Genomic DNA, 27240 nt, shown 5'->3' on the forward strand with positions numbered 1-27240 from the left:
ACCTATAAAAGCTTGGAGAACTATTGCTCAACATAATTTGAAAACATTAATATAAAGTTTGATTTCTTGAAAAAGAAAAAAAGAAATGACAGATCACTCAAGCATTTTATATAGTACTGTATTTTGGAAGCAATTTTGTGAGCAACAACAGTTCAAAACAGTTTATTTTACTTTTTATCATAGTGCTACAAACTAAACAACCTACAGAGTCTGTAGGTATCGAGGGTAAATAAAATAAACGGGTAAATAAAAGTAAATTGTTTAGAATTTAATGTTTTAATCTCACTTCTACAAATAATAAATAACCAATATTAGTTTTATCCCAGAAAATAACAAATAAGATATAATGCATTTTAATATTCATCATCATCTTCAAATGAATTGATACCTGCCACCTCTTCATAATCCTTCTCCAGAGTAGCCATATCTTCTCTGGCCTCTAAGAACTCTCCTTCCTCCATGCCCTCCCCAACATACCAGTGAACAAAGGCTCTCTTGGCGTACATCAGGTCAAACTTGTGGTCCAGTCGGGCCCAGGCCTCAGCGATGGCTGTGGTGTTGCTTAGCATGCAGACAGCCCTCTGCACCTTGGCCAGGTCTCCACCAGGAACCACAGTTGGAGGCTGGTAGTTGATGCCCATCTTGAAATTTGTGGTCAACCAATCCACAAACTGAATGGTGCGTTTGGTCTTGATTGCTCTGATAGCAGAGTTGATATCTCTGGACACCACATTACCACGATACAGCAGACAACAGAGCATGTATTTACCATGACGAGTATCACATTTTAGCATCTGGTTTGAGGGTTCAAAGCACTCATTGGAGATTTCAGCCACAGACAGCTGCTCATGGTAGGCTTTCTCAGCAGAGATGACCGGGGCATAGGCGGCCAGAGAAAAATGGATACGAGGGTAGGGCACCAAGTTGGTTTGGAAGTCTGTCAGGTCAACATTCAGAGCTCCATCGAAACGAAGTGATGCTGTAATGGATGAGACTATTTGGCTAATAAGCCGGTTGATGTTGGTGTAGGAAGGACGTTCAATATTAAGGTTTCTTCGATAAATGTCATAAATGGCTTCATTGTCCACCATGAAGACACAGTCAGAGTCCTCCAGGGTAGTGTGGGCAGTCAGGATGGAATTGTAAGGTTCCACCACTGCTGTGGAAACATGAGGGGCAGGGGAAACAGCCAGTTGAAGCTTTGACTTTTTGCGAAACTCAACAGAGATTCTCTCCATCAGCAGGGAGGTGAAGCCAGATCCAGTTCCTCCACCAAAGGAGTGAAAGACCAAAAATCCTTGAAGACCATTGCACTGATCAGCCTGTAGATATGGAGAAAAAAAAAAACACTAAGACTGGTGGTTGATTGGGCTTGATTGCAAGTTCTTGTCTCTCTAATGGCTACTCGCCTACCAGTTTGCGGATCCTGTCAAGGACAGAGTCAATGATCTCTCTCCCAATGGTGTAGTGTCCACGGGCATAGTTGTTAGCTGCATCCTCCTTTCCTGAGATCAGCTGTTTAGAGTGAAATAGCTGACGATATGTTCCTGTTCGAACTTCATCTGGAAAATTAAAAGAGAACACAAACTCATCTGTTATAGGAAGTGTTTTTAGTTAAAAGCTTTTAGTTCAATTAAGCTCAGATTCAGAGCATTACTTACCTATGACAGTGGGCTCCAGGTCAACAAAGATTGCCCTGGGGACATACTTCCCAGCCTCTGTTTCACTGAATAAAGCACTAGAGCAATGATTGTTGCCACCTATAGGCTTGTCACGAAGCATTTGGCCATCTGGCTGGATTCCATGCTCTAGACAGTAAAGCTCCCAAGAGTTGTTTCCTATCTGAACACCAGCCTGGCCTACATGAATGGAGATGCATTCGGGCTGCAAAAAACAAAACAATCCCCCCACGCCCCAAAACAAAACAGTATATGTTTATGAAAAGAAAACACCAAAATACCACATTTGGACATTGTACACATGCTGAACAATTCTAGGAAGCAATTTGGAAATTTTGCCACTAGATGGATGCAAAGAGATATTTAAGAAAGAAAAAAACAAGCAAAATGGCAGCTGTCACTAGATGTTATTTATGTACCTGCAAAGATCAGTCAGGAGCTCAAAAAAACAAAACAAAACAATGGCAGTCAAATTCTGCACTTATTCTGCACAAAATATATTTTTATTTATCTGTCATAAGCTAGAGAAAAAAATATAAAGCTTTGGGGTTTATCCTTTTATGTCTTGGCTAGTAGACCACAAAGAGCCAAACTGCTTTCTACCAGTGTTTTTTTAGACTTTGTTTTAACAACTCATGGATCATGTAGACAATATCTACAGGAATTTAAGGTCAGGATGACATAAAAATAAACAAAAAGGTGGCTGTTGTTTAGTCCACATGAGGTAACATGACAGTGAGGTAATGGTAAACAAGAGTCATGGTGGCTGTGTGGCAGGCAGGCAGGAGTGGTGGACCCAAAATGCAGGACTCTTTGGAGTCGAGATTTAAACTGAAAACGCAGCTTTATTACTGGACAAACTTCTACATAAAATAAGACTCACAAAAGCAAAGCAAAACTCTAAGCTGAGGTGCTGGAGGACTGGAAATCATGAACACACAGCAAGTTGAAGGTACAACATGACAGGGAGCACAGGAAAACACAGGGCTTATATACACAGGGAGTAATCAGGGAATGGGCAACAGGAGGGAGACACAGCTGGGAGAAATCAGGCTAACGAGACAGGAGAGAGGTAAAACTGAACGCACTGACATGAGACATGAACTTTCAAAGTAAAACAGGAAACCAGAAACCATCACACACAGACTCAACACTGAGAGGCAGACAGAAAATAACACATGGAACCCAAACTATACATGAGGCAACAAATCCTTAAACACGGATAAACAGAAATCTAGAATTCCAATAACAATCAAAGCACAAGCGTATCAAAGGGCAGCCCATAGTGCAAAAATAAACCAAAACATCAGAAACTCAAAATGCTGGGTCGAACCGACCCAGAACCGTGACAACAAGTTGAACTGCAAGGATTGTAAGAAATTATGTATCTATGTAGCAATGGGTGACAAAATAAAGTCTAATTGAAATAATCATCTAAATAAATAATCTCAAACAATGCAGAAGATTAAAAAAAAAAAGCAAAACCTGATCTGTTGAGAAACTTTACCTGATTCTCCAAAGGGAAATGTGATGCATCCCTGCAGTAACCCACCACTTTAGTGTCTTCAGAATGTGTGGCCCCCAGAGCCTTATGGATTGAGTGGAAGATAGGGGTACATCTTCAGTTATGCTACAGGGGACCTCTGTCTGAGCCAGCTTGATAAGGGTGAGACTTTAGGAGAAAGGTGCTTTGTGGCTCTAATGACTCCTAAGTATTAGCCTTGTCCATGAGGAGGTGAAGCCTTTTGCAGTAAAAGAAGAGAGGCGGTGCCTGTGGCTGTGTCCAAGACTGCATTTCTGGAAAGAAGATAGTTTTCAGCGCTGTTTGGAATTTGAAAACAAGTGATTCTCGGAGTGTTTTACGTTTAATCTCACAATGAGAATCTGACTTGTTATTAATTGAAATATCTCAACAACTGTTGTTTAGATTTCTTTCTTGTTAAGGAGTTTCTGACTGATACATATTAAAGTCTGTCTCAGGATAAACTATAATAACTCTAAATCATGTGGCTGGACGTCAGACTTTGCTTTGACTGTTTCGCCAGTGCCTGCATTGCAGTGCCATCTAGAGGTATTTGGGTCAATTCGGTTATGAACACACACATACCACCTGGTAAACCTGCAATGTTATTATCAAGCCAATAGGATATATATATTTTTTTGTTGTTGTTTTTCAATTCCACTTCTCTGATTTTATAATTTTGATGTCTTTAGTCTCGTCTTACTGAGCAGAAAACGGTATTTTCCCCCCTCAATCATCTGCCCAGCACTGTCATCAGTTTGAATAGGAGCTCTCAGTGGAAGAACCCATTTTACAGATCTGGCATTGTTGTAAATGTATATAATTCAGACTGCACACAGCCATAATTTCTACAGAGAATCAATGTATGTGTAACAGACTAACCTTTTCACTGTTTTACAAAAATATGAGCAGGTTATTATGTTGTACATACAGAAAAATGCCATTTTAACTATTTTAGTATGATTGGAACACCAGGCACCCTTTAACAAATGTAATTATTTTATTCTGTTTTTGCAGCTGTCCATACATCAATACTGTATTTAACAAAGTGTAGTCCAATATTTTCATTTTTTCAATCAATTTCTTTATTTAATAAAATATTTCTTTCCAGATCTATTTTTCATGATGAAAGATAACATGATGAAAAATAACAAGACAAAACATGAACAATAACATAACAAATCTTGGGAAATCCTGCCTCTGGACTATCCCTAAAACCACATGTAGCTCAAAGGCGAAGCAATATATGTTCATTTATGTTTGCACAGACAGAGATCCACAATATATGTGTGTTAACCAATTGCTTGTGTATGTTTATACTCTGCAACAAACATCTTTTTTTTAAAGTCCAGAAAAAATTTGCTACCAAAAAAGGACGATATTTAATACCAGAAAATTGGCAGTGTTCGTTTGAACATAGTGCTTTTAGTGGGATGAAATGTTTCATCATTCATCCAAGTGACTTTTTCGGGTGTATGCAAATGCAAAGCATTCATAAAAAAACAGAAAGGAGAAAAAAAGTGGAGGTGTAGTCCAGGACGGTATATGTGTTTGAAAAAAATGACAGATGATACCCACAGTGTCTCTGACTAAGGTAGTTCCTTGACTGAATTAAACAAATGTTGTATACATTTTCTTTGGCTGGAAATTAATTCCTATTCTGTAGTTGTTTTCTTTTCTCTTTTTTGTTCTCCACAAACATGACAGTAGCAGACATTGTGTGCATTGTGTTTCTGCACCACTTAAATTTAAGAAGTCCTTTTGCCAGGCCCTCTAATTGAAAAGCACTAATTGCTTTGCATATCCTTTGGAAAATATTTGGGACTATAGACCTAATAAGCCCTATGACATTTGTATTTGAAATCGCAAAGCTGCACCAGGTTCTTTTATGCAACAGTTGACAGCAGCCAGGAAATAATATTTAGCTGATGAACTGATAAATCAACTAAACACTTTTCATAAGTATTATTCAGACAATGAAGTCTCTTACTTTGAGATTCAAGTTAGTAAGTACTGCAATAACAGTATGCATATATGTAGTGTTATTGAAAAGCTACTGTTTTAATGACTCTAGCCTTCACAGTTAACAGTAAAAATACAACACAAGACTTGTTATTATCCACTCTCTTGATTCCAGCATACTTAGCAAAAGACAGGAGAGACAATGTAAAGCAAGTTACTGCTGTTTTGTGTGTGTGTGTGTGTGTGTGTGTGTGTGTGTGTGTGTGTGTGTGTGTGTGTGTGTGTGTGTGTTTGTTTGTGTTTAGATTTAAAAATGCAGGATGATGATGGTAATGAAAAGAAATAAACGAGTTCATCAGTGCCAGATGAGACATTTTTTTGGATGTTTTTCTAAAAATCTATTTGGCTTTTTGTTTGTTACCATGACCATAACAATTAAAAAATGCCTGCCTGCTGTAGTATTGGCAAAATATTGGTTAGAAACATATCCGGTATATCACTGAAAACCCCTTTTCTTGTGACCTTTAGACTTCCAGTTTATTTGGTTTACCATTATGTCACCATTAGGTGCGTTGACTACACGTTATTTTTACACATAATGACCTTGAGCTGTCAAAACAAAGTTTAAAGAAAAGGGACTTGTATCATTTTATGAACTTTAGCACAGAACATATTTATGTATCATTTATCAGCCAAGTTATCAGAGTGATTTTATAGAAAATATACTTGCATATATTTACTGTTGCATTTGTCACACAGTCATTTTCCTTGCAGATTTATCAGTTAGCAAAGCTTTGTGTAGTATTTATTTTAGGTTTCTCATGTTAACCTATCACCAAGTTGTGAGTGGTTGCTGTTCCAATAAACACTGACTGTTGATCATCAAAACAGTGGTCCTTGTCAGGTAAACCTTTGCAGCAAATCTGTAGAAAGTGTGTGTTACCTTGATTTTACTATTTGGAAACTGAGAGATTTTGATAACTGCAAGTATGATAATTAACTATTATTTAGGGATTGTCAAAGACAAATGCCTCTCTAACTGTCTCTGTTTTTTTTTTAAAATCAATTTTCAAACATGCGTGTACAAAACTATAAACATGTCTGACTTGATATTCCAGTTTTTGTTGGTAACAGAAAAATGCAGGTTGAAATGAATACTCACAAATCTACCAGAAACAGATTACAAGGAAGAACAAGCAAAATAAAGTCAACAGTAAACTTCTGCTTCAGGAAGTGTTGGCTTGCTTATTTCTTGTCACAGTAAGACCTGGAAGATATACATAATGAATTTAAAATATGAGAAGATGAGAAATAATGATTCACTGCCAAATGTTTTGTTGTTTTTGACCTTAACATGCATTTGACAACATCTTGTATGTTTGAGTGTTATTTGAATCTTTTGTAATAATCATTTACTTCTTTTTCGTTAGGTCACTAGTTTTGCATGTAGAATGACCGTGGTCAGGACCATCATGCTTATCCTGACTGTATCTGTGCTTTCCAATTCTATGAATCAAGCAATTCTCTTTGCAGTCACAACCGACAGTCTAAGAGTTTAAACTTTGTAACTAATATAGTTTAGCATGAATCAAATGCATTACTTTGTGGATATTCACAGATTCATGTTGAGTGTTTCTCATCCAGACCATGCTGGGATGTTTCTCCTGTTATACAGTGGGATGCAAAAGTTTGGACATCCTTGTTAATAGTCATTATTTGCCTGTATAAATCGTTGGTTGTTACAATAAAAAAAAAAAAAAGTCAGTTAAATATTTCATATAGGAGACACACACAGTGATATCTGAGAAGTGAAATTAAATGTATTGGATTTACAGAAAGTGTGCAATAATTGTTCAAACAAAATCAGGCAGGTGCATAAATTTGGGCACTGTTGTCATTTTATTGATTCCAAAACCTGTACATTAATTATTGGCACTCAAATTGGCTTGGTAAGCTCAGTGAACCCTGACCTACATACACAGGTGAATCCAATAATGAGAAAGAGTATTTAAGGGGGTCAATTGTAAGTTTCCCTCCTCTTTTAATTTTCTCTGAAGAGTAGCAACATGGGGGTCTCAAAACAACTCTCAAATGACCTGAAGACAAAGCTTGTTCACCCTCATGGTTTAGGGGAAGGATACAGAAAGCTGTCTCAGAGATGTAAGCTGTCTGTTTCCACAGTTAGGAATATATTGAGAAAATGGAAGACCACAGGCTCAGTTCAAGTTAAAGCTCGAAGTGGCAGACCAAGAATAATCTCAGATAGACAGAAGCGACGAATGGTCAGAGTCAACCCACAGACCAGCACCAAAGACCTACAACATCATCTTGCAGCAGATGGAGTCACTGTGCATCGTTCAACCATTCGGCGCAATTTACACAAGGAGATGCTGTATGCGAGAGTGATGCAGAGGAAGCCTTTTCTCCACCCACAGCACAAACAGAGCCGCTTGAGGTATGCTAAAGCACATTTGGACAAGCCAGCTTCATTCTGGAATAAGGTGCTGTGGGGCTGTGTGGCCAGTGCAGGGACTGGGAATCTTGTCAGGGGAGGGACACATGGATTCCACTCAGTATCAGCAGATTCTGGAGACCAGTGTCCAGGAATCTGTGACAAAGCTGACACTGCGCTGGGGTTGAACCTTTCAACAAGACAATGACCCGAAACACTGCTCAAAATCCACTAAGGAAGGGGTATGGAACATTGGTCCTCGAGAGTCTGTGTCTTTCAGGTTTTAGATCTCACCTGAATCAGATGATTAGTTCATTACCAGGCCTCTGTAGAACTTCAAGACATGTTGAAGAGGTAGTTTAACATTTAAATCAGCTGTGTTGGATCAAGGACGCATCTAAAACCTGCAGGACACCGGCTCTCGAGGCCTGGAGTCCCTACCCCTGCACTAAGGCATTCATGCAGAGGAACAAAAACAACATTCTGGAATGGCCAATTCAGTCCCCAGACCGGAATATTATTAAAAATCTGTGGTGTGAGTTAAAGAGAGCTGTCCATGTTCGGAAGCCATCAAACCTGAATGAACTAGAGAATTTTTGTAAAGAGGAATTGTCCAAAATACCTTCAACCACAATCCCGACTCTTATTGGAACCCACAGGAAGCGTTTAGAGGCTGTAATTTCTGCAAAAGGTGGATCTACTAAATATTGATTTCATTTCTTTTTTTGTGGTGCCCAAATTTATGCACCTGCCTGATTTTGTTTAAACAAATAATGCACACTTTCAGTAAATCCAATAAACTTCATTTCATTTCTCAAATATCACTGTTTGTCTCCTATATGATATTTAACTGACATTTTTTTTTTTTTTTTTTTTTTTTTTTTAAATTGTAAACAACCAACGATTTATACAGGAAAATGACTTTTTACAAGGTTGCCCAAACTTTTGCATCCCACTGTAACTCTTTGGATAAAATCTCCCCTTCAAAATATAAGAATATCTCTGGGGATAGTTCAATAGGTTGATGGTGGCATCAAAGATTCATGTCATTTCAGATTAGAACTATTGTTGCACACAGTTGTAACTGCCACCTTTCAGCACACTTGGCATGTAAGGAATCTTTTTAATTTACTCTCAGAACATATGTATCTTTGTGACCTTTAAAAACAGTGCAATATTTACACAGAATATATTTCACAAGGAATGGCATATTTATGAATTTATTTATAATGCAATTTTAACAGCACTAACGAGCAGAATTTTCTGACAGTGAAATATGTGACTAAAAATGCAGTGCATCAGCAGCCATTTGTAGAAGCTCCAAGGTCATGTCTCAGCATGCTTGATTATTAAGAGTAATTCTAAAACTATAAAATGATTAAAAATGCATTAACCAGGCCATTCATTTAATCTGCAAATGCTGTACATACCTGCATGTTTAACAGGGCTACTTGAATTTTTAAGGAAAAATATTTCCTGTTCTGCAGGTTGGTAGATGTAAAAGATACACTTACATTCCACACTGACTTAAAGGCTATGGTTTTAGTCACCTCACGTTGTAACAAACAATTATTAGCTTTTTTTTTTTTTTTTTAATTTAGTTATTAGTATTATAGGCTGCAAAATCATGTCTCTTTCAGGTAGGAGGTATTTGTGCCATTTGATTAGTAACATGTGATTTTTGTGATGTTTTAAACTTTGGTTATAGAAAGTAACCAGGTCATAGATGAATGAAAGACTGATTTGTTTGTATTTTTAATTAGTATCCTAAATTGCTATTTGAAAGAACCAAAAAATGTCCTTAAATTTGCAAAAACACTAGACCTAATAAAAAGACTTTTTCTTTCTTTCTTTAATATCTACATTAAATCTCCATTGTAATTTTAATGGTCATCTCTTGATGAGTTGAAAGTGTCTAATCATCACCACTGCTTATCCAGGACAGGAGTCAGCTCAGCTTGACTGCCAGTCATTGAGCTAAAAATCTATTTCTGCTGCAGGAGGCCACACGGGGAGCAGTAGCAAGAATCCCTGCATCACCCACTTTAAATCTGGAGCATTTAAATAGATCTACTGAACATTTGTTGACACATATTGCAGAAATGCACCTCTAAGGAAACATTTCATAGAAGATAAACCTTTCTAAAGTTTGAAGAAAAAATTTCTTCACAGTCTACTGACAGAATTATGCTTACCATTGTTGATTGTTGGTAGATTGGCCCTCAACGAAAAGCGAGTCCCAACTGGTTTCAGCTTCTATGTAACTTCTTACAGTGGCTGTCACTGCAGCTTGACAGAGTAATATCAGGAGATCGAGGAGCTGGTATTTGTGGCTGGAAACAACTCCCAGCAAATTCTAAAACACACCCACTTTTCTAAAGAAATCAACAAGTCTAAACAATCATGTGTTTCGTATTTCAAAGAAACTGAGAAGTTACCCAATTGACGAGACAACTTTGTGTCCTGAAAGGTGAATAACTTCCAATAGATGGCAGTATCATGCTGATTTTAACAGGTTACAAGAACACAAACACACACACACACACACACACACACACACACACACACACACACAAATAAAATACTTCTTGAGATGCATTGGGTTAAAAAAAGAAAAGAATCTATATCTTGGGAGAGATTTATTGAGCCACAATAGTTCAAAAAATAAAGATTCACTCACTTATTATATTAACAGAACCTAACAAACATAAAAGCTGTCAAAACAAAATTTTATTGGCAAAACAGATATAGATTTTAGGTAGACTTTTCTGTTTTAAAGTGTAAATAAAAAGTTACATTTCTGGATTAAAATCCAAAATATTATCTCCCCCCTCCCCCCTCCAATAAATAACTACTACCACGATCAATTTCCCCCTGAAAACACTAAATGACAGCTGACCCTGTTTAATATTCCTCTCCCTCCTCATCTTCTTCAAATGAATCAATCCCCACCTCTTCATAATCCTTCTCCAGAGCAGCCATATCTTCTCTGGCCTCTGAGAACTCTCCTTCCTCCATGCCCTCCCCAACATACCAGTGAACAAAGGCTCTCTTGGCGTACATCAGGTCAAACTTGTGGTCCAGTCGGGCCCAGGCCTCAGCGATGGCTGTGGTGTTGCTTAGCATACACACGGCCCTCTGCACCTTGGCCAGGTCTCCACCAGGAACCACAGTTGGAGGCTGGTAGTTGATACCCACCTTGAAGCCAGTGGGGCACCAGTCCACAAACTGGATGGTGCGTTTGGTCTTGATTGCCGCAATGGCCACATTGACATCTTTGGGCACCACATCACCACGATACAGCAGACAGCAGGCCATGTATTTACCATGACGAGGATCACACTTCACCATTTGGTTTGAGGGTTCAAAGCAGGCATTGGTTATCTCAGCTACAGACAGCTGCTCGTGGTAGGCTTTCTCAGCAGAGATGACCGGAGCATAGGTGGCCAGAGGGAAATGGATACGAGGGTAGGGCACCAAGTTGGTCTGGAACTCTGTCAGGTCAACATTCAGAGCTCCATCGAAACGAAGTGAGGCTGTAATAGACGAGACAATTTGGCTAATAAGGCGGTTGAGATTGGTGTAGGAAGGACGTTCAATATCAAGGTTTCTGCGGCAGATGTCATAAATGGCCTCATTGTCCACCATGAAGGCACAGTCGGAGTGCTCCAGGGTGGTGTGGGTGGTCAGGATGGAGTTGTAAGGCTCCACCACTGCTGTGGAAACCTGGGGGGCTGGGTAGATGGCAAACTCAAGCTTTGATTTTTTGCCAAAGTCAACAGAGAGCCTCTCCATCAGCAGGGAGGTGAAACCAGAGCCAGTGCCTCCACCAAAGGAATGAAAGACCAAGAATCCTTGAAGACCAGTGCACTGATCTGCCTGTGTGGAGAAAATATCACAAAGTTTGCTATTTGTGCAGAGTGGGGTTTGAATGTCAGATTTTGTGCAGTTGAGGGCAACATTAATTAAAACATGGGGATTCCCTTTAATCAATTACCAGTTTACGGATCCTGTCAAGGACAGAGTCAATGATCTCTCGCCCAATGGTGTAGTGTCCACGGGCATAGTTGTTAGCTGCATCCTCCTTTCCTGAGATCAGCTGTTCAGGGTGAAAGAGCTGACGATATGTTCCTGTTCGAACTTCATCTGGGAAATCAAAAGAGCAAGCGCTAAGAATACAAATTCATCTATTATAGGAAGTGCTTTTTATTAGTTAAATTAAGGTCAAATTCAGAGCCCTACTTACCTATGACAGTGGGCTCCAGGTCAACAAAGATTGCTCTGGGGACATACTTTCCAGCCCCAGTTTCACTGAAGAAGGTGGTAAAGGAATCATCATGGCCACCGATGGGCTTGTCACTAGGCATCTGGCCGTCTGGCTGGATTCCATGCTCTAGACAGTAGAGCTCCCAGCAGGTGTTCCCCATCTGGACACCAGCCTGGCCTACATGGACAGATATGCATTCACGCTGCAAGACAGAAAAATGAGCAAGATAACATAAATTCCGTGTATATATTCACACATATATACATACAGGAGAAAAGGAAACACAGATTACACTAAAATACCACAAATTTGGGCATAATTATATTTTACAATTGCTGTCAGAATTCAAGGAACCAATCTGGAAACTCAGCCACTAGATGGAAGCAAAGATGCGAGAGAAAGAAGATTAACAAGCAAAACACATTTTTGCTGCAGCTGTCACTGGATGTCATGCATTTGCTATGAGCAGTCAGGAGCTGGAATGGAAGCAGAGTCCAGAGAGCAACTAAGCATTTGTTATACTTTAAACATGACCTAAATAAAAAAATAAATCAACAGTCCACTGGCAATCAAAGCCTGCACCGTGTTTTCCTCAGTATTTTTTATGCATGTGAAGCCTAAAATAAATTTAAAAAATGGTTTAACTATTCAAATATACAGAGAACAAAAGAAAGCTTTTTGCTGTATCACTTTACATGTCTTGGGTATTAGATCACACAGAGACAGACTGCTTTGTGGTAAAATTAGATTTTTCTACCAGTGAGATTATTAGTCTGACATGCCGTTTAAATGCTGAAAATATTCAGTTTTTGAGTTACTGGGATGATGTCTCGCAATTTCATGTTAACGCTATGTTTTCCAATAATATGAATGCCAGAGAACAAACCTAGTCTTTGAACTTCAACATCCAGCTCATAAAACTTTAAACTGAATGCTAGCCTCTTGTTGGGAATTTTGTGTAAACTCTGAGCTAAACCATCTTTGTTTGGGGCATACATAAAAAATAAGTCTACCCAGTTTGTATTTCAACAACTTGTCACATGTGGTACGCTGCATTTCCACACTAGTTTATGTCAGGCAGCTATTTTTACATGTCCCCAATTTTCTCTTTCTCTGTGAACAGATGGTGACTCAGAGTATGGTATTGGTGGTGTAAGTGGTCTAGAGAGTGACCATATTTCATTTATTGAAGCAAATATATTTGGATATATTCACTATTGTAAGTCTTATAATTCACATAGCCATTTTTCTTGCGGACTTCTCGGTGATGACCCTCATACTTGCCTGGGCTTCTAGGTTAGCAGAGCTTTGTGGAACAGTTATTTTCGGTTCCTCGTGCTAACCTGACACCTAGCTGTGAGGGCTGGCTATTCCTGTCAACACTGACTGCTAGTCCCCAAAACAGTAGACCTTTTGTAACTTATCTGTTGAAAGTGTGTGTTAGAATGATTTTGCTGTTTGGAAGCTGAGATATTTTTATGTCTCTAAGTATAACGAGTACAGTAAGTTGTAGGTATTTAGGGCTTTGTCATAGATAAATCTCTCTCCAACTGTCAAACTAAATTTTTATTCAGACTGTCAGGGTGTGTCGAGAGAAAAACAAACATCTCTGAGGTGTCTCAACACTTACTTGACATTCCAGTTTTGTCAGTGATTAAAAAGCCTGCGTTGGAAATAACTAGTCGCAAGCTTGACACATACGGAGTGTAAGAAAGGAACATATAAAGACATAATAAGTTTGTAAAAGATTTTTTTAGGTCAGGAAGCATGAAAATTGATTTCTTAATGCCCACTCTCACAGTACACGTTTGGAAAAAAGAGATCAAGAATCAACAGATGAATTATATGTCATGTATTTTGTTCATATTGTTTTAGAGTCCTCCAAGAGAACCACTTGCCATATAAATGGTCATCTTGTATATTTGAATGTAGATTGAACATTTGGTTATTACCATTTACTTGCATTTCTTTGTGCCAGTACTTCTGCCTGTATATAAACCTTGGTCAGGTCCAACATGTAAGACACATTTTGCCAGTCTGACATTCATTAGTCTTGAGCCACATGCACTGTATAATACCACACTTGCCCCAGAATCTGCTTTATCTAACCTAAAACCTACTTAATGGATATTCATAGTTTCTAGTTAATTGTTTCTCATCAAGACCATCCTGGGATGTTGCTCCTGATATAAACCAAAGCATGTTTCTGGGGATGGTTCAACATTGGATTCTGATAAATAATTAATATGTCTAACTTATGATATTTTTAAAATAAATCAAAGTTGCTGACCTATTTGAAAAGCTGCATGGTGAGGATGCAATACTAGCCAAGCAGGTTGATGGCACCATCAACAATTCATGTAACACGGTTTTAACTGTCACCTTTCAGCACATTTGCTCTGCAGATTTTGGATCAAAGGAAAGCCTCTCTTTTGAACTTAGCACTCCCAGAACATGTTTAGGTGTGCCTGAACTTGTCGTTAAGTGTAATACTTAGCCTGATTATGGAATATATATTGCTTAAGGAAAGGTAAAGTTTGTGAATTTATGTAAAGTGCTCTGTCTGTGTAGATGTATTAATTTGTTTCTTTAGTGTTATATATACACTAAAGAAACAAAAGAATCCTACAGTTGCTATACAGGAACTAAATGTTATGCATTAGGTCAATTTAATCAAGCTGGGTATACTGTAGTGTACACAGTGATACCATTTGGTTTAAGCAGTACTGACAGTGCTAACAAGCTGTGTTTACACTACACAGAGCAAACAGAGGTAAAAGGTCAGGTATGTGTGTGTTAGCTGAATTTCCTGACAGTGAAATATACGACTAAAAATTCAACATAACACAGTAATCACACATCAGAGCACATCAGAGCCAATAATAGAGGGTCCAAGATCATATCCATCTTAGGTGGGAAAGGTTTGTTTCATTTGATTATGAACAGGTGATTTCTATTTTTAAAAAATGATATTTTAAATTTTTATTTTTGAAAAAGTAGAAAATAGGCCATGAATTTAATCTATGCCATTGTTTGTTTAACATGACAAATAGGAAAATATTTCCTGCTCTGCAGAACTACACACTGAGACTTACTTTGGACTTGATGATAGATATGAGACATACCTACATACCACACTTGCAAACGGGCTATGGTTGTAATCAACGCACGCCTTATAGCAAAGAAGTATTTTTATTTATTCGTATTCTCAAAGCTATTTGAAAGAACCAAACAGTTCCCTAATTTGAAAACTACTAGACTGTTAATACAACAAATCCCCCCCGTTTTTATCTGAGTTAAATCTGCTTTGTATAGCTTCTCTCTGGTGAGGTGAAAGTGTCTAATCATCACCACTGCTTATCCAGGACAGGAGTCAGCTCAGCTTTACTGCCAATCATTGAGCTAAAAATCTATTTCTGCTGCAGGAGGCCACACGGGGAGCAGTAACAAGAATCCCTGCATCACCCACTTTAAATCTGGATCATATAGATTCGTTGGCGCATACTGTGGAAATGCACCTGCTTAGGAAATATTTCATAGATGATAAACCTTTACTAAACTTTGGAGAGGAAATATTTTTACAGTCTACTGACTACTGACAGAGTTATGCTTACCATGGTTGATTGTTAGTAGATTGGCCCGTCAAAGAAAAAAAAAAAACGAGTTGTAGCTGGCTTCAGGTTATGTGTAACCTCTCACAGCGGCCGTCAATGTGGTCCGAGTGAGTAAGTAATGTCAGGTGGGCGCGGAGCTGTTACGGTATATTAGGCTGCAAGCCACTCCCACTTGTCTCTGACGTGGACGCGCGTTTGGAATGTGCAGGGTAGTGTAGCACGGACATAGCTGAATATATATATAACTCTGAGCAAGATGCGCGAGAAACGGAAGAAAACCCTGAACTTGATCCTTTATGTAGAAGTGAAGACGCTAACTATTTGTACTGTTTTTGAAAAAAGGTGGCCATAAAAGTTCATGTTGTCAGCGAGTCATTTTTGTTGTTGTTGTTGTTATAAGACCTTGTTGGATTATTTTTGGTCACAGCACCATCAGCAGAAAATACTGTACATTATTAGCTCTAAAAATGCCTGAAAATGGGTGGAGATGTGCAGTCATGCTGTCATTCAACATTTTGAAAGCTAGAGGTCGTAGTAGTTTCATTATGACCCACTGAGTAAGTAAATGTGTGACAACCGATGTCATGTAGTCTTTGTTTTTCCCTCTCCCGTATTGGAACCTGCAATTTTTTCATTACCTCTGCCAAGGAGGTCATGTTTTTGGTAGCATCTCCATGTCATCTTGTTTGAAAAGACGATAGCTTGAAAGGTTTTGAATGAATTCTGATTAAAATGTGTCAGGGTTTAGAGCACAGGTGTCGGACTCCAGGCCTCGAGTTGGTAATGAACTAATCATTTGATTCAGATGTGTTCACCCGGGGTCTTATCTAAAACCTGCAGGACACTGGCCCTCAAGGCCTGGAGTTTGACACCCCTGGTTTAGAGGGAGTTGATGATAGCCATCCATTAAAATTTGGCTTACATCCACCAAGGCCCTCAAGGTCAACTTAATGATTTACTGATCAAAAACTGACAAAAAGTTTTATAACTTAGTAACTATGATTACAAGTTTGAACTTTTACCTTGTCTTCAGCGTCAATAAAGTGATCTGAAGGTCAAAGTGTAATATAGACCTATTCTTACTGCCATTGTTTGTTTTGGCAAGATATGTGCATATAGGGAATGGCAAGATTAAGTTTGTTTGAACCGCTTTTGCAAAGTCAGATTAGGTCAAATGTTCACAAAGTGTATTTTATCTTTAAAACTATGCTTAAAATTCTGCTACCTTTGTTAGTATATGGCAAGATTTTGGAAGTGATACTTCCACTTGTCCTTGTTGGGTAAGGGGGTGCTATTGCGGCTACCAAGGCAGACCTTGGACAGGTTGCCAGTCTGCCACAGGGCTAACTAACAGAGGCTGAGAACCAGTTGCACCTATGAGCAATTTGGAATCACCAATTCACCTAACTCCATGAGTGGCATGTCTTTGGATTGTGCTTTTCTTTGTCTCACCCCCAACCGGTCATGGACAATGGCTGTCCTCTGGCCCTCCTCTCTGAACCTGGTTCTGCCAGAGGTCCTTTCCTGTTAAAAGAGAGTTTTTCCTTTCCAATTTTGCTAAGTGCTTACTCATAGGGGGTTGTTTCATTGTTGTTGTTGTTTTTTCTATATTATTGTAGGGTCTTTACCTTACAATATAAGTTCCTAGAGGAAACTATTGTTATGATTTGGTGATATGTAAACACAACTGAATTGAAATTTAACTGATCCCAAAATGTATTAACTTTAAGAATGACCTGCCGAGTTAGTTAGAAATATCCTGTAGTATAATGTTACACAATAAGCTATTCATGCCCAATGATTTATTTATTTATTTTAATTTTTTTTAGCTTTATACCACTAATGCTATGCTTGTTTTCCTTTTTAAATTATACTGTAATCTTCTAAGGAATCAGTATACAGTTAATTTATGCTGACTTTTACTTTGTTTTTTTACACATATAAAGACCTCACAGAAACATAGAAATTATTTAAATCCTTTTCTGTCATTCTGCTTTGTTCTAGGTCGCAAAGGTCATCTCATTTTTTCCCAGCCCTAGCACTGTTATGACCCACTAGTCTAAAAACTAATTATATGACATTGGAGAACTATACTCTCAAATAATAGAAGTGGGTCACAGCTTTATGCAACACCCTTGATGACAAATCACATAATAGGATGCGTGTTTTTCCAGTGAAATCCCTGCTTGTGGAGGAATAGCATTAAATGCTCAGAATTTTTTACATTCAATATGTTTTACTGTACTAAAATGTAATGTAATACTGCTTTAATTATAAAATTATATAAACTATACCATTTTGTCTAAAAGACATTAAAACACATAGTATATAGTACAATAGAGTTTAATATGATATAGCACTGAGCATTGTTAACACAAAAGAGCTTTGTTGTGTGATTGATATAAAAGAATATGACAAAAACGTCATTTACTCCTTTGGTAAGTGAGTCTCACTCCCTCAGGAGGGGAACTGAGCTCAAAATGAATAGTGCAGTTTAGACTATGGTATCACTCTTACTTCAGGTTAATAGTTATTACAATTATTTTCAAGACAAAAAAGAATTACACAGCATGGTTTATATGAAAGTGCAGAGACCTTCTACTAAGTGCATTTAGTACATTAGTAACTATTTAACTTTCAAATATTGTCAGTTTCTCTCCTGAGAATAATTATTAAATTCTATGTAGAATTTGTGAATAATACAACCACAGGTTGCTTTAATGTTTTATTACAAAACACTGAAAGTAATGAATCAACACTTCCATATGTTTTGCGTTCAGCTCTTACTGTGGGCACCTGCGGCTCCAGAAAGTGGTTTAACTTGTTTAACATATCACAGAACTGAATAATATACAGTATATGTTGACTGATGTTTGTTATGCATACAGTGAAACAACTAGAACAGTGAGTTATGTTAGCACCTTGTTGAAGAATCAGCAAGAACATAGGAGCATGTATCATGCATACTTTATTTAGAAAGAACTCTTTCAGCAATCAACATAAATTTTAACAAGTTATAAAAACAACAAATTAGCCTCACAAGCCCAGATCCTATAAATGTTGGGACGCTGGTCAAAGCAAATAGTAAAGACAGAAAAAGATATTTGTCCATTATAATGTTGGTGGTTCAAAACATGAAAATCAAAATTGTGATATTATAACTTGCCAATATGGCAATGGAAAGTCAGTAATAGTGAAAAAACAGTTATTTGCACCATACTTCATATTCAGTAAAATAAACTTCACAGGTTTTGACAGGAGCATTTTCTCAGTCTTTGTGTTTATCCCTGACTGAATATTTATATTAATATAAAAAAAAACAATTTCAAAGCATAATGTTTTTTTTAAATTTTATTTTAAAAAATGCTAAATCACATAAGCTGCCACTGCAAACACTACAATGATAATTGCCAGCTGAAACTATAGGTTACCTTCCCCTCATCTGGAGTTTCCTTCTGCTTTGTGAAACATACACACCTGTACAATCCACTCAAAGACTAACACAATGAATAGGGTGTTGACCTCCTTTTGCATTGTCTGTCAAGTATATGATATTATCTTGGTCTCATCAGTAGGTCTGATTACAGTTCATATCAAATCGCTATACACCTTAAGCCACAGGTATATAAAGCAGAGAATCACAGCTGCCTCGGGAACGACATCCTGTTACCGATACTTGGACACTTTGAAGAGAAAAAGTATGGTAAGATATGATTAGCTAGTGTAAAACTTATTGTAAGAACATGCTACTATATTCTGAATAGCTGTGAGACATTGAATATTCTTCAGGATTAAGCAGAATTGTTATGACAGTAGTACATAATCAATTAAATCAAATCTGTTTTGTAATCTTGTTTAAGCTTGTTTTTTGTTTTTTTATCTGAAGCCAACAATAAGTGTACAGTATGATAGCTTAAATTGGGTTTGATAATTTGTTTCATAACACTCATGTAGACATGTGGAAAGTAAAGCAGTTTCACTCTCTGCAGCGTGAATGTATCTCAATTCATGTGGGCCAAGCTGGGGCTCAGATTGGTAATGCATGCTGGGAACTGTACTGCCTGGAACATGGGATCCAGACAGACGGACAGATGCCCACGGACAAAATTGTCGGAGGAGGCGATGACTCCTTCAGCACATTCTTCAGTGAGACACGAGCAGGAAAGCACGTTCCCAGAGCAATCTATGTTGACCTGGAACCAACTGTCATAGGTCAGCACCTGTATTATTTGATATTTTACATAGGATGGATAGTTTTTAATGTTCTATATTGATGTTTTTAAACAGAGCTATATATTTGTTTACTGTTTTTTTGCATTTCTATTTGTAGAATTTCAATTCATTAAACAACACCATTATATTCTTATTCCTCAAAAAGGTTTCTTGTACCAAAGTAGAAACAGTAAATGTTTTGATTTCTCATCCAGTAAATATCTATCAATGTTTTGTTGTACAGATGAGGTGCGTGCAGGAACCTACCGTCAGCTTTTCCACCCTGAGCAGCTGATTACAGGAAAGGAGGACGCTGCCAACAACTATGCCCGTGGCCACTACACCATCGGCAAAGAGATCATAGATCTGGTCCTGGACAGGACACGTAAACTGGTGAGACTTTGTGACAGTGTCAAAGCTATAGATTTGGAGTGTATTAAACATTTTGCTCAACTAAATGACTGAAGGGTTTTAATAATAATGAACTAATACATTTTCAGGCTGATCAGTGCACTGGCCTGCAGGGATTTCTCATCTTCCACTCTTTTGGTGGAGGCACTGGCTCTGGTTTCACCTCCCTCCTGATGGAGAGGCTCTCTGTTGATTATGGGAAAAAATCAAAGCTCGAATTTGCTGTTTACCCAGCTCCCCAGGTTTCCACGGCAGTGGTGGAGCCGTACAACTCCATCCTGACCACCCACACCACCCTGCAGCACTCCGACTGTGCCTTCATGGTGGACAATGAGGCCATCTATGACATCTGCCGCAGGAACCTTGACATTGAAAGACCCACCTACACCAACCTTAACAGGCTGATTGGCCAGATTGTGTCCTCAATTACAGCCTCACTTCGCTTCGATGGAGCTCTGAATGTTGACCTGACAGAGTTCCAGACCAACTTGGTGCCTTACCCCCGTATCCACTTCCCTCTAGCCACCTATGCCCCTGTCATCTCTGCTGAGAAAGCCTACCACGAGCAGCTGTCTGTAGCTGACATCACCACCACCTGCTTTGAACCAGCTAATCAAATGGTGAAGTGTGATCCTCGTCATGGTAAATACATGGCCTGCTGTCTGCTGTATCGTGGTGATGTGGTGCCCAAAGATGTCAACTCTGCTATCGCAGCCATCAAGACCAAACGCACCATCCAGTTTGTGGACTGGTGCCCCACTGGCTTCAAGGTGGGTATCAACTACCAGCCTCCAACTGTGGTTCCTGGTGGAGACCTGGCCAAGGTGCAGAGGGCCGTGTGTATGCTAAGCAACACCACAGCCATTGCTGAGGCCTGGGCCCGACTGGACCACAAGTTTGACCTGATGTACGCCAAGAGAGCCTTTGTTCACTGGTATGTTGGGGAGGGCATGGAGGAAGGAGAGTTCTCAGAGGCCAGAGAAGATATGGCTGCTCTGGAGAAGGATTATGAAGAGGTGGGTGCTGACTATGTGGGGGAGGATGAAGAGGGAGAAGAATACTGATTTTAATCCAGAGTAAAGTTATTTTTTTCTGGTTTTCAAAATGTGGCTTTTTGCTTTTTTTGAAGTGAAAATAAATGTATCAGAAATATGACCACACTAACAATGTTACAATTTGTGTGACCAAATTGTGAACAATTTTAATACTTCATATTTCACAAAAACAGACCAAAATAACATATCTTTCACTGTGTGCTGAGTACCATGGCAAATTTACAAATCAAACCAAATCTAAAACCTTAGTTGAACATGTAAACATTTCAAAAACATTTTTACATTTCTCTTATCACAGTGCCATTAAAAAAAAGTGTTTATATTCATAGCAAAAGAGTACAATGTGCTTTTGGTGTTTTAAGATAGTTTCTTTCTCTGGTTTCTGCCTGCTTTAAACACGCTCTCTCTCTCTCTCTCTCTCTCTCTCTCTCTTGCACCTCCCCCCACTATCCTCTCCCATGAGGAATGCAAGTTATGAAAGGGCTCCTATGTCAGTTTCTATATACCATTCAGCTGTGACTCTGAGAATGAAAGCAAGAGAAAAAAAAAACGACGGACTCTGGCTGGTGTTGCTTGTGTAGCTCATACTCAGACCATAGCCTGCAGCAACAATAGAATCCCAGTTCCGTTTTGTATGAATCACTGCACTATGATTCAAAAAGAGTGGCTGAAAAGCTGCATTAAAACTGAGCTCTACATTTCTTGGAAACTCTCTTTTTTTAATCTTTTCACAATCTGTGATACATTATTGTACTCACCACGCTGAAGTTTCTTTGTGTTCCATATTATTTCATTTGATGAACTTTGGATTATCTGACTTGATTGTTTGTATGAATGTTTACTTCTCATCACTTTTTTTTGTTACCATTAAAGAATTTTCCTTTTACATATAATAACCCAAATAAACATGTCAGTCTTTCCATTTTTCATGGGTTAATCTCGCATGATTATTTATTTAGTGGTTCAACACAGACAAGTCTTAGTGTGTGTGTGGGTGCAGATGACTGCATAAAGTAGCATTATCAATCTCCTTGCCTACTGATTTTGTTATAGTATATGTATATTAAGAAATGTGTGGGGGTGGAGTATTTGCATGCTGCAATATAATCAGCTCATTTAAGTTATGTGTTAAAAAAAATCTAACTAATTCTGAAACTCTAAATGGTGCCATTGCAAACAGACACAAACACACTGAGGAAAAGAAGTAGGTGGAAAATTGTTTAAAAAAAAAAAAAAGAAGAAGAAGCAGCAAAGACTGTAGGCAGGCTGATGATGGTGTCTGAAGGGGAGCTGTTGAGGGAAGCTTTTCTGGTTTAGATGAGTGGACAGATCCAGAGAAAAGAGATATGAGTTAGAACAACACAAAGAAGTCACTAGTGAAGAAAGCTAAACTAAACTAGAACAAAATATGTGGGATACTATATCTACTAGAAAGCTCTGACAGGGAATGACTCTTATAGATAGTCAACAGACAGACTGCTGGTTAGTGGACTGATGGGATCAAAGGTGCGCATAATGATTACAGAGGATCTGGGAGACGTAACGAGCCACACCTGCTACACACACAGACAGAGACGTGACATGCAGAGAAAACAAACGGGGGAAAGGAAAGAGAACACAGGAAAATCAGAAGGGGAGTGAGGTGTATATAATAGTAAGAAAAAAATGTTTTTCATAATGATCTTATGTAGATAAATGTAAGGAGATATGCCATTAAAATACGTATTAGGGACTTCCCTCTTCCCCCCCCCTAACTGCTGTTCCCTCCCACAAATGAGCTATGCAGCTGCCTGCTGTGGTTTCCTGCCTGCCCCCTCCACATCCTTGTCTATATAAACTCCGAGTCTCCCTTTTTTCTGCACTTCTGCCTTGTGTCTGAATCCTCAACGTCGGTCGAAGGACAAGCAGACAAAATGGTGAGTAACTGTCTGGCTGATGACGTAGCCTTGAAATTTTCATTCTCTCTCCCCTCCTTACTCCTTTGTTTCTGTTGCATGGGTTAAATATCTAGGCTTTTTTTTTTTTTTTTTTTTTTTTTTAATTTAAATGCTTCAAGTCTTCAGTGTTGTGTGGGAGTTTACTTAAAATCAGATTATATTAAGTGATCATACTTTTGAGCTAAATTTATACAGAACCTTTTTTTTTAATTTTTGTTAGGGCTTGTCTGAGAATTCGGTGAGAACAATGCACTAGTGTACTTGCATTTGACTAAAAGAGAAGTCATTTCTGTACTCTTGGGAAATCTAGGTCAGATGAGACAATGAGTTGAACTGTTGTCCTTTTCAAACCTCCTTAATGCAGAGCTTTTAGTATAAAAAGAGAAAATATATAAAGTCTTTAGTTCCTAAACAAGCACAGGATACTGTTTTCACAACTACAAAGTAGTGAGCAGGGTAATCGTGGCAGTGGGGGATGGATTAAAATGAACAGGGAAAAAGAGGAGTGGTCTGGCCTACAAGTGAGAGTCAGTTCGCTGCCATTTTGCAGCTGTTAAGAATTTTAGGGTTGAAGGATGTGGAGAGAAAGAGAGGGTGAGACAGTCATCCCTTCCCGTTACACAGCGCTATGGAGCCGGACAGGATAGGGGAGGGGAGACACAAAATGGGGAGGGATGAGGAAAGGGAGGAGATTCAGGATTAAGAGGTGGGGGTAAGGTTTTCTTCTTGATGACCTTCCTGTTTGCCATATACAGGATTGTATGTTGCCTTTTTTCCCTCCCCCAAGTTATAAAACTATCTTTTAGGCAAACGAGGAGCTTGCAGTTATTAACTGTATATCCTGTCCATTCAACTGTAGAAACCCAGAGTTCAGACACTGCGTTGCTTGTATTATATGCACCACTGAAAGCTTAAACATTAGTGTTCTGATACATTTTTCGGTAAGCAAGCGTTCTCTCCTTACCGAGGTATTTCCTTTTCGCAAATTGAACATTGTCTTGTAAATTAATGGGGGGCAGACTAAGGATCTCTAACAATATACACTCCTATAAGTCCCCCTGCCCACCCACCCCCATTAGTACTCATGAAATAAGTGCCCCAGATATTGCTGTGCCTTTCAGTAGTCATAGCTAGTTCAAATTATGATAACTGGTGTCAGGCAGTACATGTGTACATAAACTTGCTTTGTCTAATTTTTTTTTCCCCTCCCCCAGCGTGAGTGTATTTCTATGCACGTTGGCCAAGCTGGAGCCCAGATGGGCAATGCATGCTGGGAGCTGTACTGCCTGGAACATGGGATCCAGCCAGATGGACAGATGCCCTCTGACAAAACTCTCGGGGGAGGAGATGACTCCTTCAACACCTTCTTCAGTGAGACTGGGGCAGGAAAGCATGTCCCCAGAGCAATCTTTGTTGACCTGGAACCAACTGTCATAGGTCAGTAATGTGCAAATAAACAAGTACTTGCATATATTGTCATGGATAATCTGAAAACTGATAAGATGGATGTAAACAAACAAAAATGACCCCAGATGTTTGGGTTAAATTTCATTTTCTTGCAAATTGTCATTGTGTGGGGCTTTTTTGTTATTATTTCTAAACTGTCACTGTCGTGCAAAATAAAGGGACTCCTCTTAATTTGATGCAAGAATACAGGACACTAGCTCGTGCACTCCTAACAATTTTTTTTTCTTTTTTTTTCTTCTTCTGTTTCTTGCAGATGAGGTGCGTACAGGAACCTACCGTCAGCTTTTCCACCCTGAGCAGCTGATTACAGGAAAGGAGGACGCTGCCAACAACTATGCCCGTGGCCACTACACCATCGGCAAAGAGATCATAGATCTGGTCCTGGACAGGACACGTAAACTGGTGAGACTTTGACAGTGTCAAAGCTATAGATTTGGAGTGTATTAAACATTTTGCTCAACTAAATGACTTAAGGGTTTTAATAATAATGAACTAATACATTTTCAGGCTGATCAGTGCACTGGCCTGCAGGGATTTCTCATCTTCCACTCTTTTGGTGGAGGCACTGGCTCTGGTTTCACCTCCCTCCTGATGGAGAGGCTCTCTGTTGATTATGGGAAAAAATCAAAGCTCGAATTTGCTGTTTACCCAGCCCCCCAGGTTTCCACAGCAGTGGTGGAGCCGTACAACTCCATCCTGACCACCCACACCACCCTGGAGCACTCTGACTGTGCCTTCATGGTGGACAATGAGGCCATCTATGACATCTGCCGCAGGAACCTTGACATTGAAAGACCCACCTACACCAACCTTAACAGGCTGATTGGCCAGATTGTGTCCTCAATTACAGCCTCACTTCGTTTCGATGGAGCTCTGAATGTTGACCTGACAGAGTTCCAGACCAACTTGGTGCCTTACCCCCGTATCCACTTCCCTCTGGCCACCTATGCCCCTGTCATCTCTGCTGAGAAAGCCTACCATGAGCAGCTGTCTGTAGCTGACATCACCAATGCCTGCTTCGAACCAGCTAATCAAATGGTGAAGTGTGATCCTCGTCATGGTAAATACATGGCCTGCTGTCTGCTGTATCGTGGTGATGTGGTGCCCAAAGATGTCAACTCTGCTATCGCAGCCATCAAGACCAAACGCACCATCCAGTTTGTGGACTGGTGCCCCACTGGCTTCAAGGTGGGTATCAACTACCAGCCTCCAACTGTGGTTCCTGGTGGAGACCTGGCCAAGGTGCAGAGGGCCGTGTGTATGCTAAGCAACACCACAGCCATCGCTGAGGCCTGGGCCCGACTGGACCACAAGTTTGACCTGATGTACGCCAAGAGAGCCTTTGTTCACTGGTATGTTGGGGAGGGCATGGAGGAAGGAGAGTTCTCAGAGGCCAGAGAAGATATGGCTGCTCTGGAGAAGGATTATGAAGAGGTGGGCACTGACAGCATGGGAGAGGAGGATGAAGAGGGAGAAGAGTACTGAAGAATCAAACATCATCACGCATTCCAAATGTTGTGAAAGTAACACATTCCCACCAAAATCCACACATGTGGTGATTCGTCAGTATTGTCAATAAAAGTTCTCATAAAAGTGTCGTGTAAAGTTGTGGACATTCTTGATCTGCTTAACCAGGCTATATTAGCAACTGTATAACTTAAGTGTGTAATACTGCAATAGTTGAGTACTTTTCTAGTTCAAATGCTAATAATTGAAGTTATCAATATATATAAATTTTTTTTTTTTTAAACAAGTTTCGGGCTTTCAAAGTGGAAGAAGATATTTTATCAGCATTATGGTGAGAGGTAGTATTAGCAAATCCAGAGACATCTGAAACACTGTTTTGACACATTACATAATTTATCATATACTTCTTTTTAAACTTGATATACACAATCCTGTTTTTGTTTTTTCTTCCCACGTTTCTGGACGGCTCCACTTCACTTTTAGAAAAGAAATTCCAGGCTCTGTGTTCAGTTTCCTGCTTTTCTTCATGCCAAGCTGAGTGACCAGTAGGCGTTTACGATTTACTCCTGCTTCCTGTACCTTTTCCTTAGGCCAGCAGGTGAAAACAAAGGAACACGGGTAAAAAGTCGAGGTTGGTGTAGGTGAAATTGTCTGCCCTTCAAGTTTTTATGTCCTCCGATCAACATAATAGTCTTATATTGGACCAAATTATTTTCCTTTGTAATTTATTCTCCTAAACAAATTGATTTGGTGTGAAGTCGAGCCCACTTCAATTACGATCCAAGGTCCCCCATCAAAGATCAGATTAACAAAAAACAGACATCAGATTAACAAATAACTTAAATTACAAAATTAATCTAATTTATTCGTTAAACTATTTTAAATGCCAATATCAAGTCCTAAAAGTTTCATATATTTTTTCAATCTTATTTACAATATTCACTTAAAATATCTAGATCTCTTTCTTCGACATCCCACCTGCAGTACCCATCTGCCCACCAGGAGGCGGTCTTCTACACTTTACTATTCATAACATGGCCTAGGAGGTTTGATTACACAAAGCTGAGCAGTCCACATAACTCTGATATTACATGATGTCCTCATTGTGTGATCCAGATCAATGACTCTACCGATTAATCACGTGCTAAACTGGAAACCTAATTTCTATAATCTACCTATATGATTACCTACCAAT

General features: G+C 39.0%; 3 protein-coding genes across 6 annotated transcripts; 1 reads left to right on the plus strand and 2 right to left on the minus strand.

Moving 5' to 3' along the window:
- Positions 1-102: 102 nt before the first annotated feature.
- LOC120731095 (tubulin alpha chain-like) lies at positions 103-10111 on the minus strand. 2 transcript variants are annotated; one of them, XM_040027876.1, is made up of 5 exons: positions 9811-10111; positions 3187-3267; positions 1662-1884; positions 1414-1562; positions 103-1322 (listed from the first exon to the last, which is right to left on the minus strand). In XM_040027876.1, exons 1-5 carry the CDS (start codon positions 9811-9813, stop codon positions 354-356), a joined length of 1425 nt encoding a protein of 474 aa, XP_039883810.1. In that variant the 5' UTR covers positions 9814-10111; the 3' UTR covers positions 103-353. The 2 variants fall into 2 exon arrangements, with proteins under 2 accessions (XP_039883810.1, XP_039883811.1); XM_040027877.1 differs by lacking the exon at positions 3187-3267.
- Positions 10112-10325: 214 nt separating this feature from the next.
- Positions 10326-15623, minus strand: LOC120731096 (tubulin alpha chain-like). Its single transcript, XM_040027878.1, has 4 exons — positions 15497-15623; positions 11862-12084; positions 11613-11761; positions 10326-11494 (listed from the first exon to the last, which is right to left on the minus strand). Exons 1-4 carry the CDS (start codon positions 15497-15499, stop codon positions 10520-10522), a joined length of 1350 nt encoding a protein of 449 aa, XP_039883812.1. The 5' UTR covers positions 15500-15623; the 3' UTR covers positions 10326-10519.
- Positions 15624-19181: 3558 nt separating this feature from the next.
- On the plus strand, positions 19182-26183 carry LOC120731094 (tubulin alpha chain). 3 transcript variants are annotated; one of them, XM_040027873.1, is made up of 5 exons: positions 19182-19199; positions 19486-19708; positions 19953-20101; positions 20209-21135; positions 26013-26183. In XM_040027873.1, the coding sequence occupies exons 1-5, from the start codon at positions 19197-19199 to the stop codon at positions 26061-26063; spliced, it is 1353 nt and encodes a 450-aa protein (XP_039883807.1). In that variant the 5' UTR covers positions 19182-19196; the 3' UTR covers positions 26064-26183. The 3 variants fall into 3 exon arrangements, with proteins under 3 accessions (XP_039883807.1, XP_039883808.1, XP_039883809.1); XM_040027874.1 differs by lacking the exon at positions 19182-19199 and having other exon boundaries at positions 19438-19708; XM_040027875.1 differs by lacking the exons at positions 19182-19199; positions 19486-19708; positions 19953-20101; positions 20209-21135 and adding exons at positions 22867-23090; positions 24326-24548; positions 24832-24980 and having other exon boundaries at positions 25086-26183.
- The last annotated feature ends 1057 nt before the right edge of the window (positions 26184-27240 follow it).

The sequence above is a fragment of the Simochromis diagramma genome, unplaced genomic scaffold, assembly GCF_900408965.1.
Source record: "Simochromis diagramma unplaced genomic scaffold, fSimDia1.1 OVJJ01000343.1, whole genome shotgun sequence".
Lineage (NCBI taxonomy): Eukaryota > Metazoa > Chordata > Actinopteri > Cichliformes > Cichlidae > Simochromis > Simochromis diagramma.